This window comes from Chrysochloris asiatica, unplaced genomic scaffold (genome assembly GCF_000296735.1).
Source record: "Chrysochloris asiatica unplaced genomic scaffold, ChrAsi1.0 scaffold00060, whole genome shotgun sequence".
Taxonomy (NCBI): domain Eukaryota; kingdom Metazoa; phylum Chordata; class Mammalia; order Afrosoricida; family Chrysochloridae; genus Chrysochloris; species Chrysochloris asiatica.
In genome coordinates this window covers 823,197-836,963 of record NW_006408578.1, presented here as the reverse complement: position 1 = coordinate 836,963, position 13,767 = coordinate 823,197, and the positions used below count along the sequence as shown (strand labels likewise).

Here is a 13,767-nt window from a genome sequence, read left to right as displayed (position 1 = left end):
AGTCCTCAGCTGATACTCTACCCTTTCCCCTGCCCCCCATCATACATACTTCTCAGTCACAGGCCCCATCCTCAGTTTATTAAGAACAATGTTTGTTTTTAAGTCTTTCAGACACTAGTCAAGCTGTCTCTAGACTAAGCAGAGCTTTACACTAGGATAATGTAGAAAGAAAAGTGAAAGTCTGGCCCAGAGCGCAGTTAGCTGGGATTCCAAAGGTCTTGTGATTCAAAGGACAGTGCTCTTTCCATGAAACAATTCCTTCTTTTTCTTTTCAAAAAGTAAATATTTCACATCTCAATTACGTAAATCTCTAAGACTTACTCAGTACTTTTGTGACTTTATTTAAAGTATAGGTGTGTTGTTGTTGAACATCTTATACACCAGTGACCAGCAGCCCCCTCATCACCTAGGCAACCCAGTGCTCTGATGGTCACACACTAGGCTCAGAATCTCTCAACAATCTTGAATCCAAGTGCCCTCTGCCCATCCTACCTACCCTTGGGCTGCTCCCACCAAAAGTGCTCTCCAACCTCCCCCAGACTCCCACCCAGAAACAATAGCTTCTGTTTGCTCTTCTGTCAAGCTCCCCCCAACTGCAGTGCCTTCCCTGGCCAGCACGCACCAGCTTTCAGCCATCAGGGTCCATCCCAAGGACTTCAGATACCCCAAACCAAACTCGTAGCCACTGAGTCCATTCAAACCCATAGTGACTCCTTACGGCAGAGCAGATGGCCCTATAGGGGTTTTCCAAGACTGTACACCTTTCTCCAGCAGAGTGGCTGGTGGGTTCAAACCATTAACCTTTCAGGTAGCAGCCAAGCAACAGATAATGGTATCCATCCCCCCCCGCCCCCCCCTCCCACACAAATGTTTTTGGAAATCTTATTATGAGCTTTACACATTGAACCCTTTGTTTTTTGCTAGTTCAGATTTGTGAAGAATAGCATGTAAAGAAATATGGAAAACTTGGAGATTGAAAAGGAATCTTGTGGCCCATTTGTCCAACTCACCTCTTAGTTTTCTTGTAATCTTCCAGCTGCTGGGACTGCATGTGCTTGTAGCGTTCTAACTCGCACTGTCCACATAGATCTTCAAGATGCAACAGGTGGTTTTCTACCTCCTCAAAACTCGCCTCTAAATGAGCTGAAAACATATAAAGAAATACCTGTCAGAAGTCAGAAACCTTGATCATGGAGACAAGAAAACGTGTCAGAAAGCTAAAACTTTAAACTGTTGTGACTGCTTTGCATTGCTGAATATGCTTTACTCAACCTGGAGTAAAAACGTGCTGTGTCTTGGTTTAGGTGTATTTCAAATGATCCTCTTTGAGTGTAATTTAAACATTGTCAAGATATCACTTTCCCCAATAATTCCCTCTATTAACCAGCGTGGTGAGGAAATGCACCATTGGGATTCTTCTACTGCTGTACCACCCTAACGATCCCATACTACACACGAGTAACCAGCTAATACAATGAATACAAATTATATCGAGCGCTATCTTGTATTTGAGATTCTAAGTTGCTTTAGCATTTGCTTTGCCTCTGGCACATCATATGCATCAATGTTTAAGGGATGAAACAGTAAGTACAGATCCCCAGGCTAAGTCAGTGTGTGAATGGGGAGACTCCAGCTCACTTCACCTGGGCAATCATTTTCATCACTCTGCCTAGAGTCCACTATAAGGCACCCTGGTGACACTGTAGGGTAAGCATTGGGCTGCTAACTGCAAGGTCGGTGGTTCAAACCAACCAGTCATTCCGCAAGACAAACCAGCTGTGTGCCTCTTTGAGATGAACAGTCTCAGAAACCCCCAGAAAATAGGGTCGTTATGAGTTGGAATCGACTCAATGGCAGTGAGTTAGGTCAACAAACCAAAACAAAACCTACTGCCCTGGAGCTGAGCTTTACAAGACTCAAAACCTAGAGGAATTAATTCCATGCCTTGCCTCAAATCACAGTCAGGAGTCAAAGCCAAGCTCCTCTTGTACTACAAAGACCTGCAATGAAAAGAATGTTACGTAAACCAACGCCTGTCAGTCACAGGCGTGAGGAATGGTGGTTTTCTTGTATAATGGAAAAGCTTAGGGATGAAAACTTTTAGAACATTAACAGCATCATCATCATTTACCCAACACCCACTACATATGCCAGTCACTGTGCCAAGCAGGGGGACAGAAGGATGCAAGAGGCAATGCTGTGCCCAGGGATGGATGGTGGAGGGGACAGTTCTCATGAACAATACAGTGTGTAGCAGACAGGCATGAGGTGCTGCAGGAACATGAAGGAGTGGGGTGGCATCTAGCAGATGGCGGGGATACCCAGGTCTGGAAGAAAGTAATCCAGGGGAAGGGAGCAGCCAGATGGCTGTGTGGCTCTCCCATGGTCACCTAGCTGCTTCACAGGTCTGCTCGTTTTCCAAAGACTTTCTCAACCAGTTTCACAGCTCTCCGGTCATCTCACCATGCAATCTGCAATCCTGGGTTAACCAAGATGCAAACTTTTCATCTTTCTTGGCTGCAAAGACCTATTAACTCCAGAAACATATGCATTTTCTAATATCTTAAATTTTAAAGGGGGGTTTCTACCTATGTGTGGTGCTGTGGGTTAATGCACTAGACTGCAAAGCCATCTGAACTGCAAGGTATGGTGGTTCAAGCTCACCAGCTGGAAACCCTATACAGGGTCACTATGGGTTGGAACAGACTCAGTGGCACTTAACACCACAACCACCACATATGGATGGCCATACTTCATCTCTCCTACTTCTTTCCTAGTATCAGGAAGGACCAGTCCCCGGTGAAGGACATCATGCTGGGTAAAGTGGAGGGTGACAGAAAAATAGGAAGACCCCCCCCCCCCCAATGAGATGGACTGGCACAGTGGCAGCAGCAATGGGCTCAAGTGTAGCAGCAGTTGTGAGTTTGGCAAAGGACCTGGCAGTGTTTCTTTCTGTTGTGCATAAGGTCGTTATGAGTTGGTACCAACTCGATGGCACCTAACACCACCACCACCTATGTGACTTTTAGTAAGGCACTGTCTTTAAAATGTCCAACCCTTCTATGTAGAAGGTAGAAGGGTTGGGCCTAAAATTTAAAGACATGGTTATGTCACTTAAGAGTAAAAATATGAAGACTAAGTAGTTTAGCACCTCTCTTCAAAGAAGTTTCAGGTACTGACTTTTATTCTATCAACGCCACCACTATAAACCATTTGTAAGTCTGCAAAAGGCTGATGATAATGTAGATTATAATGGTTTAGACTCTCTCTTCACAGGCCCCATAACACAGCTAATGTATGTGATTATGGGAAGCCTAACTGAAATGATTAAATTAGCAAAATCGAAATATTAATACACAGTTATAACTAAAACACTTAATAACTATTTAATATTTATTATGGTTTGATAAATATTAATTTAAAGAAATTTATAAATGGTATGTTGTTGTTGTTGTTATGTGCCGTGGAGTCGGAACCGACTCATAGCGACCCTGTACAGGGTTTCCGAGGGTGTAAATCTTTACGGGAGTAGAAAGCCTCCTCTTTCTCCCGCGGAGCAGCTGGTAGTTTCGAACTGCTGACTTTGCGGTTCACAGCCCGAGTCGTAACCACTACGCTACCAGAGCTCTATAAGGAACTTATTTGGGGAAAATAGGATGAATAACATTTTTACATTTGATTATTTTTCAGTGATTTTATTAAACCAAAAACAACTATGGCAGTCAGCCTGGGATCCTGGCACTGAAAAAGCCACACTTAGTTCACGCTGTTATAACTGGTTTGATTGGATCTTAGCATGTACAAAAGGCAATCATAGTTAATAGGATTATATAAAAGGCTACTTTACCTTGATTATGGATAAGAACTAGAATAATTAAATTTAATATGGAATCCATGAACTCTAAGCTACTTGGAGTCCTGGTGTGGCGCTGTAGGATAAGTACTGGACCATTAACTGCAAAATCAGTGGTTCTAGCCCACCAGTCTATACAGGGTCCCTGTGAATCAAAACTAACTTGACGGCACTTAGCAACTCAGTCCTTCAGTGGTATGTACGCTCTTCTAAACACACAGAGGCCTGGCTGGGAAGTAGGGTTTTGGCGGTCAAGCATGGAAACCCAGCTCTGCCTCTTACAGAAAGGTGAGACCTCATCTGTGAAAAGGGGGCTATCGATACAATTAGCCAAAGTAGGTAGAGTACACAACGTAGCATTTGGTGGAAGTAAACCTTCAATGGGAGTCCTGGTGGGGCGCTGAAGGACCAGTACTAGAATGATAACCACAAGGTTGGTGGTTCAAGCTCACTAGATGCTCCTTGGAAACCCTACACAGGGTCACTATGAGTTAAAACTGACTCAACAGCACTTCACAACCACAAATCTTCAATTAATTGTTGAGTGAGAAGGGACAGGGGAAGAATAGAAAGAAAAATTTTATCGAATCAGGTAAGCTTTGTAAAAGTTATCTAAAACTAGCAATTTTGTTGATCAATAATGATCATGATGCAAATACCGCTTGGTCTGTTAAGATCAAAGTATCAATCACATTATCTCTATTTCTGACAAACTTAAGTATCTATAAATTATACCCAATCTATATTAAATCTATATTCTTAGATCTAAAACCAGACTGCTAACTATAACTGATGAGGTTCAAACTCAACAGTTGCTCCTCGGAAACCCTATACAAGAACACTAGGTGTTGGAACCGACTCGACTTCACAAAAATAGATAGCCCTGGTGTGTCACCAGTTCAAATCCACCAGCCACTCTTGGAAACTCCAAGGGTCACTAGGAGTTGGAGCTGACTCAATGGCATTTAACAGTAGGTAAAGAAAAAGAGCACTAGTGATGAGGGATAAGCACTGGACTGCTAACTACAAGGTCAGCAGTTCAAAGCCACCAGCTGTTCCATGACAAAGAGAAGGCTTTCTGCTCCCATAAAGATTGACAGTTTCAGAAACCCTAATGTAGGAATCGACTCAGTGGCTATGAGTTTAGGTTTGGTATGTGGTTGCTGAGTGCTGTCAAATTGGTTCTGACCCATAGAGACTCTGTATAAGGTTTCTGAGGAGCAGCTGGTAAGCTTGAACTGCCAACCTTGTGGTTCAAACTGACTTTGCAGTCCAGCGCATTAACCCACAGCATCACACCAGAGGAAAAGGAGCCCTGGTGGCACTGTGAGTTAAGCGCTGGGCTGGAGAAACACTGGGGTGGGAGGGGCTCTACTTTGTCCTATAGGGTAGCTAGGAGATAGAATGGACTCATTGCAGATAGGTTTATAAATGAAGGTGATTAAATTTCAAATGATTTTTTTAAAAAAGAAAATCTGTCATAGAATCAATAATTTATGTTGAAAAACTACTACATTCTTTTTACCTTGTTTTGATTTCAGGTGCGCAGATGGCAATTGCTATTTAGGTTCTAGTTCAGTTGGTTGACTACAGAGCTAATGAGGCCAGGCTGGTGAATGGGTTTGATCCTCATGCCAATTAATTTTCACCGCGGAGTTCTAGACCTGATGCCCAAGTCACTCTTCTGTTAGTAACATGGGTAGACCAGGTGAAAATATGTCTGGCATCACATGTAGAGTGCCAAAATTGAACTAATGTCTCTTGGAGTAGATAATGGTCATTTTATTTGCTACTTACTGTCATAGTTACATTTATGTTTGTTGTTAAGTGCCACTTAGTCAGTTTGCCTTGTAACAACCCTGTTTAGTGTTTCCAAGGAGCAGCTGGTGAGCTTGAACTGCTGACCTTGAGGTTAAAAGCAACCTTGCAGTCCAGTGCATTAACCCATAACAAACACACCAGGATTCTAAAGATGTACTTTCAAAGGCTCCTCAGTTCCCTTCAGAATCTAGGAAAAGGCTTATCAATGCATTAAGGGCCTACTGCCCTCTAGCTATAGACAAGTTTTACAGTCTTACTATTACTTTCCTATATGTAGTCCACATTGGAGTCCTGGTGTAGCATTGTGGGTTAATGTGCTGAACTGCAAGGTCACTTTAAACCACTAGATCAGCAGTTCAAGTTCACCAGCTGCTCCTCAGAAACCCTATACAACAAGATCTTTATGAGTTGGTACTAACTCAACGGCAGCACTTAACACAACATTAGAGTAAAATGGGGTCACTCATTTTGTCACTCTAAAGAGTTCCTTGCCTTCCTGACTCCTTGGCTACTACTGTATGCCCATGTCCCTGAAATGCCTGTTTGTCCTCTAGTCCAGCCCCCATCAATCTTCTCTGGCTCAGACCAATGCTATCCCTCCAGTCCACAGGGCTTGCTAAATCTTCTGAGTTTCCACAGACCTCTGAATCTCACACAGGATCTACATTGTAACTGACCTGCACAGTGATCTGTGTATCATCACCTCCCTCAACAATCAGTAAGGTCTCAGGGATAAAGCTTATACTTTATGCATCTCTGAATCCCCTAATAACTATTCCATTAAATCAATAAAAAATGTTTGCCAGAATTCCACCACTCAAAAACTTAAAAGGGTCACCAAGAAAGCAAATCTATCATTCATGCTCATATAATTTAAATATTAAGAGACTATGTTAAATTTTCATACAAAAATAAACATGGGCAGAGAAATTAGAAAACATTAAACAATATGATCATACTTTATTACTCATGTGTCAAACCACACCACAGTATCAGTGAATTAAAGCAGTTGAAGCCATGGCAATATATTCCATTTTAACTTGTGAAATCAATAATAAAACAGAGGAATTTTAGTAACAAAAATAAATTTTCTTCCTTTCTTGTATTAAAAATATTTAAGGACCTCTTTATGTAATACTATTATATTATAATGTGTATAAACACAAGCATGTATGAAGGGGCTTCAAAAAGTTTGTGGGTAAATGCAATGAAAAGATAATGGAGTAAATTATATATGCCTGAGTGTTTTTTTAAAATGCTAAAGTGAATTAATGGTACATGGAGGGGATTATAATCATTCTAATGAAACAAGGTGTATGATTTGTTAAATGTAAAACTGATGATTGATGATCTGCCCTGTAAACTTTCTCTCAATTCACAATAAAAACATTACAAAAAAAAAAAAAAAAAAAGATAATGGAGTTCTTCCATGAACTTCCTGCAGCCCCCCTTCATATAATGTGCATTCTGAATATTTATATTCAGTTTAGATTGGCAGGAACTTAATTTCCCTGTCACAACCTGCCCTTGTCCTATTACAAAAGCAGATGCAAATGTGAGTAAATTTGGTAACCAAACTTCGAATTCGTGTACATTCAACACTAGCAGCAGGCCCCCACGGACAAAAACACACCTTTACAAGAAACTCCAATCTCACCGTTTTGTTCATTAGAACAACAGCATATGTCTCATTTAGCGATCAGTGGAACAGATAGGTGGAATTTGATTATGACAATCCACTGGGGGCTGTCTGACAGCTGTGCACAAAAGAGCTTCACAAATCTTTGTGAGAAGGCTGTCCCAGAGGAAGAAGGAGTGTGTGTGGAATTTTCCTTCGTGCCTTTCCTTTCAATGCATATTGCTTCTACTGTAACCCCTGATAAGATGAAGCACAATAAAATTAATTATTTCACATTTACTGAGTACTTTTCTAAGAAAAAGAATCAGCCTTATGGAACAACAACAACAAAAATCTTCTCGGTTTGCAAACCCATGGATCAAGAGAGGCCAAGTATGATACAACACTGCAAAATTCAAGTGCTTCAGTTACATTAAAGGAACTTTAAGAAATACATTACTTGCAAAAGGCATGAAAGAACAAATGAGATATATGCAGCATGCTAAAAGGTGTCTAGAGAGACAGGAATCCTGGTGTGGCGCTGTGGGTTAGGGTGCTGGACTGCTAAGTCCGTTTGAACTGCAAAGTTGGTGGTTCAAGCTCACCAGCAGTTTCTCGGAAACCCTACACAGGGTCACTGTGGGTTGGAACTGACTTGATGGCGCTTTAACAACAACAACGCAGAGTCAGGTAACTCTTGACAGACTGAATCTCAGAGTCACCTGAACTGACAGTTAATTTTGTTCATGAAACACTGGTCAAGGCCGCCCTAATTGGCGCCCTTTCAAATTGTGCACAGAAGAAAACAAAAGAATGATGTGTCAGGTTAGGGTCAGATCAAAACAAAGATGCAAACTCAGAATGTTACTTCGTGTTCGCTCACATTGTATTATCTATGAATATGAACAGAGGAGAGTAAGTCTTTTTTCAAGTATGTCATAATTTTATTTATATTTATATCAAGAGTCCTGGTGTGGCACTGTGGGTTAATGTGCTGGACTGCAAAGTCAATTTCAATCACCAGGTCAGCAGTACAAGCTCATTATGCACTCCTTGGAAACCCTATACAGGGTCGCTATGGGTCGGAACCGACGCGTCATCTTTTAACAACAACAAATATACACATACACACATACATAATACATACACACACATATATAATATACGGTGGTGGTTATGTACCATGGAGTCAGTTCTGACACATTGCAACAAGATTTCCAAGGCTATAACTCTTTGTCATTGTTGTTGTTATGTGCCGTGGAGTCGGTTTTGACTCATAGCGATCCTGTACAGGGTTTCCAAGGCTGTAAGTCTTTACGGGAGGAGAAAGCCTCCTCCTTCTCCCATGGAACAGCTGGTAGTTTCGAACTGCTGACCTTGTGGTTCGCAGACCAATTTGTAACCACTACGCTACCAGAACTCCTTTTATGGAAGCACAAAACCTAATCTTTCTCCCGTGGAACGCCTGGTAATGTCAAACTGCTGACCTTGAGGTTAACAGCCTAACTCGTAACCACTACGTTACCAGAGCTCCTATATATACACATATAAAGAAAAATAAAATTCAAAAGCAAGTGCTTGACATTTTAAACTCCAGTAAAGAAGCAGGATTATACCACCCTCTAGTGGAAGCTCAAAAGAACTAAATATATACTTGTGCTTTCTAAACATCTCTCCCAGTTTTATGATAAAATGCACACGATTAATGTTGCAGGGACTAAGAAAATACATGAAGACGTCAAGAAGTTTGTGGGAAAAGGGACTGAAAAGATAATGAAATTTCTATATGAACTCTTTGAAGCCCCACTCATATATAGAGTCTGGGTGAAATATTTCACTTCCCTTTTACATACGCAGAGAATACTACACTGTTCATCCTATTCCATTTAATTCTGTGCTGCTCAGTCTCAACTGCTCTGCTGTGAAAAGTAAAGTGCACAGCACCCCATCCTTCTGAAGGAAGAGAAGTGTGGGTTTGGAAACTGTCAACAGCTGCTGAGGTTCCCAATATGTCAGCATCCTGACACAGGTGCCCAGTCAGGATGCACAGATGCATACCTGGAGCCTATAAACAGCACATGGCACCCACCAACAACTGTGAGACAGGTATTCTCTTATCTTCACTTTCCAGAAGAGGAAACTAACGCTCAGAGTTGGTAGGAAATCTGCATAAGGTCTCACAGTTAGGACGCTTTGGAGCTGAAATCCAAACCTAACGATGCAAGTGTAAACACTTCGTTTGTCCAGTTACCAGCATATCCGTTCCCAATTATTTATTTAAATGATACACCTTACCACTAATTAACAATAAAACAGGTATTTGTAAGCTGGCAGGAATGTACTTCCATTGAAGAAAACGAATGGATTACTCGTTCTTAATTAACAAGACACCACTTGTCTGTCTGTCTGTCTGTCTGTCTGTCGTACTGACCTGTCTTCCATGTTGCTGTGATGCTAGAAGCGATGCCACTGGTATTTTAAATACCAGCTGGGCCACCCATGCTAGGCAGGTTTCAACAGAGCTTCCTGACCAAGCCAGACTAGGAAGGAGACGCGTACTACTTATGAATGTTGAGCCACTGACAGTGAAATGTTGAGTCTTATGACAGTGAAACACTGTCCGATTGCAATATTGAAGGATCCTACAGGTAAAATATTGACTGAAGCAGAAAACATCAAAACACAATAGAAAGAATACACAGAGTCACTATACCAAAAAGAAATGATCTATATTCAAACATTTCAAAAGATAGCTTATGATCAAAAGCCTATGACACTGAAGGAAGATGTCCAAGGTACGTTGAAGGCATTGGCAAAGAACAAGGTACCAGGAATTGATGGAATACAAATAGAAATCTTTCAAGAAACTGATGTAGCACGGAGGCACTCACTCATCTCTGCAAAGAAATATGGAGGACAACTACCTAGACAACTGATTGGAAGCTATCCATATTTGTGCCCATTCCAAAGAGAAGTGACACAATGTGGAAAGCATTGGACAGTATCATTTGGATCACAAACAAGTAAAATTTTGCTAAAGATCATTCATAAACAGCTGCAAAAATACACCAACAGGAAAATGACAGTTCAAGTGAGAATCAGACGAGGACTTGAAATGAGGAATTTCATGGCTGATGACAGATGGGTATTGGCTGAAAGCAGAGAATACCAGAAATATTTTTACCTGTACTTTATTTAACAAAGCAAAGGCCTCTGACTGTATGGGGATCATGACACTCTATAAACAACACTGAGAAGAATGGGTATTCCAAAACACTTAACTGTGCTCATGAGGAACCTGTACATAGACAAAGATGCCGTCATTCAAACAGGACAAGGAGAAATGGAATGGTTAAGATCAGGAAAGGTGTGCACAAGGGTTGTATTCTTTTACCATACTTATTTAATCTGTATGCTGAGCAAATAATCCAAGAAAATGGATTATATAAAAACACAGCATCAGGATGGGAGGCAGACTTAATCTGTGATACGCAGATGATACAACCATGCTTGATGAAAATGAAGACGACAAAATATTTACTGATGAAGATCAAAAATCCTTCAGTATGGGTTACACCTTACTGTAAAGAAAACAAAAATCTTTACCGCTAGACCAATAAACAACATGACAGAAAAGATTGAAGTTGTCAAAGATTTCATTTTTCTTGAGTCCACTTTCAACACGTATTGCACCTGGCAAATCTGTTACACAAGAGCTATTTAAAGTGTTCAAAAGCGGAGATGTCAGTTGAGGACTAACATGCGCATGATCTAAGGTATTTCCATTAACCTCATACGTATGTGAAAGCTCGTCAATAAAAAAGGAAGACCGTAGAAGAATTAACATAGTTGAGTTATACTGTTGGAGAAAAATATTAAAAGTGCATTGGATTGCAAAAGAACAAACAAATCTGTGTTGGAAGAAGTACAGTCAGATGCTCCTCAGAAGCCAGATGGTGACACTTCATCTCTCATATACAGTACATGTTATCAGGAGGGACCAGCACCTGGAGAAGGACATCATGCTTGGTAAAGTGGTGGGTCAGTGAAGGGCAAGATCCCCAATGAAAGGAACTGTCACAGTGACAACCAACAATGGGTTCAAGTGTAACAACTGTGAGGATGACGCAGGACCAGGCACTGTTTCATTCTGCTGTGCACAGGGTTGATATATTACTAGGAAAAGATGCGATGACACCTAACAACAACGACTCAATTCCTAAGGAGTCAGGTGACCTGTTGTTAGGTGCCATCGGCCTTATGCACAGCAGAAGGAAATACTGCCGGATCCTGAGCCAACCTCACTACTGTAGCCACACTTGAGTCCATCGATGCTGCCACTTGACCAATCCATCTCGTAGGAGTTCTCCCTCTTTTTCTCTGATTCTCCACCTTACCAAACATAATATTCTTCTCCAGCAACTGGTCTTTCCTGACAATATGTTGGAAGTATGAGAGACGAAGTTTGGCCATCTTGGCCTCCAAGGAGCACTCTGGCTGCACTTATTTCAGAATGATCTATTGGTTCTTTTGGCAGCCCATGGCACTTTCAATATTCTCCCCTCCAACACCATAACTCAAAAGCATCAATTCTTCTACGGTCTTCCTTACAGTCATAGTCATTAAGCTACAGATAATATAACTAAAAATTTAGCATCATAAAATTCCAAATTGTCTTTATTAAAGATTTATATGATATGATCAAACTATAGGAGTCCTGGTGTGGCACTCTGGGCTAATGTGCTGGACTGCAAAGTTGGTTTCAACTGCAAGGTCAGCAGTTCAAGCTCACCAGCCACTCCTCAGAAATCCTATACAGGGTTGCTATGGGTAGGAATCAACTCGATGGCACTTAACACCACCACCTACCCAGAACAGTATTTAACAAAGTCCTTTAGCTTTAAATATTCTTTTAGTGTTTTATGTTCTCCGATTAGTAATGAGAGACAATTCAACATGTGGGAAGCCATGTCTGACTTATTTAAGAAACCAAAATGCAATTGCTATTGAGGAACACCACTAAATATCAAACTTTTTTGCCAGGATTTTAGAATCCTAAGTGACATCCAAAATTCAAGGCAAAAGAAGGCGGTGCTTGATAGCAGCTAGGGTGGAGGTGCAGTGAAGTTTGTCATCAGCAATACCACAAAATACCAGGCAAAGCAGATCCATGGCAGAGCTCCAAAACTAGGAACCACATAGGTACGAATATTTAGTTTGAAGGCTTATAGCTAGTGGAACTTGAAGCAAAATAAAGAAATCATGTACTTTTGAATCTCCCAGGCTTGGCGGCCTGGAGCCAACAACTTGGGTAAGACCAAAGGGAAGCAGACAAACCACAAAAAAACACTGCGGGAACCTCGGAGCAAAAGTGGATAATACACTCTGTCAGTTTTGCTTTATTCTAATTTTTTTTTTTTGGTATCTGTTCATTGCCCACCCCCCCACCCCCCACCACTGTTTGCATACCTCCATTCTGGTGACTAGAGGGGGTACCTGAGCAAGTGGACACCCCCCACCCCCCACACCACTGGTGGGTGCTTCTGCCATGCATGCGCACACATATTCTCAGCCCAAGAACTGACCCTGAACTAGTTTTGTTGTTGTTGTTGTTGTTTAAATACGGGAAAGGCCAGGACAGGGATGTAGAGAGGGAAAGAGTTTAAAAACAAAACAGGCCAAAAATTAAATTAAATCCTGAGGTATAGCATAACAACCAACAGTGGCATCTTGAAATCTCTCAGAAGCTGAAGAAAGGACATTAAAGTCATAGTCTTATTAGGCTAGGTATTTTGTTTTTTCCTTCTCTCCCTCCTCTTCCTTTTCTGCAATTACAGACTACAGTATTCAGTCTAGTTTTGGTTTTGTTGTTTTTATTCCTTGGTTTTTTTGAGTTTTTTTTTTGCTGTTGCTGTTTTGCTGTTTTATAGTACCCCTTCTAACTTTGGAGGACTCTTTCTCTCCCTATATTACACAAGAAGAGACAGAAACAGCTGCCAAATACTCAAGCTACAATCACACGCTATAAAACACACACCCAAACCCAGGCTAGAACCAATACCAACTGCCATTACCAGGGAGGCAGACAACACCTATGAAAGTTACTCTGAGTTAAGCAATAAGCAGAGTGAAAAGGGAAGCCCACATCCTGATCACATCTACCTGGAAACAACCAGAAAGCATAAAAGATACCAACACACATACTCATCAAGTATTAAGGCCACAGATTAATACAAAACAAGTCCAAGTAGCAAAAGCAGATGACCATAGCAGAAACAAGATAAAAGGTCTGAGACAAATGACCTAGAGGTAGACCTGGACTCCATTTTGGAAGGAGGGCAGGCCTTGGAAATGCTTGAGAAGGAATTCAGAAAAATTATTATAAAATGTTTCAAAACACTTTACAATGGAGTTGAGAAAAATAAGGAAGAAGTCAGGAAAGTGCTACAGGAACAATCAAGTAAGATAGATACAG

General features: G+C 41.1%; 1 protein-coding gene across 1 annotated transcript in view; it reads right to left on the bottom strand.

Annotated features, from left to right (window-relative positions):
* DTNBP1 (dystrobrevin binding protein 1) overlaps nt 1-13,767 on the bottom strand; it is a 209,568-nt gene that overhangs the window by 126,215 nt on the left and 69,586 nt on the right. The window contains exon 6 of the mRNA XM_006864117.1: nt 1,011-1,143. Within this exon, the coding sequence (XP_006864179.1) occupies nt 1,011-1,143 (133 nt within the window). The remainder of the gene's footprint in view (nt 1-1,010; nt 1,144-13,767) is intronic.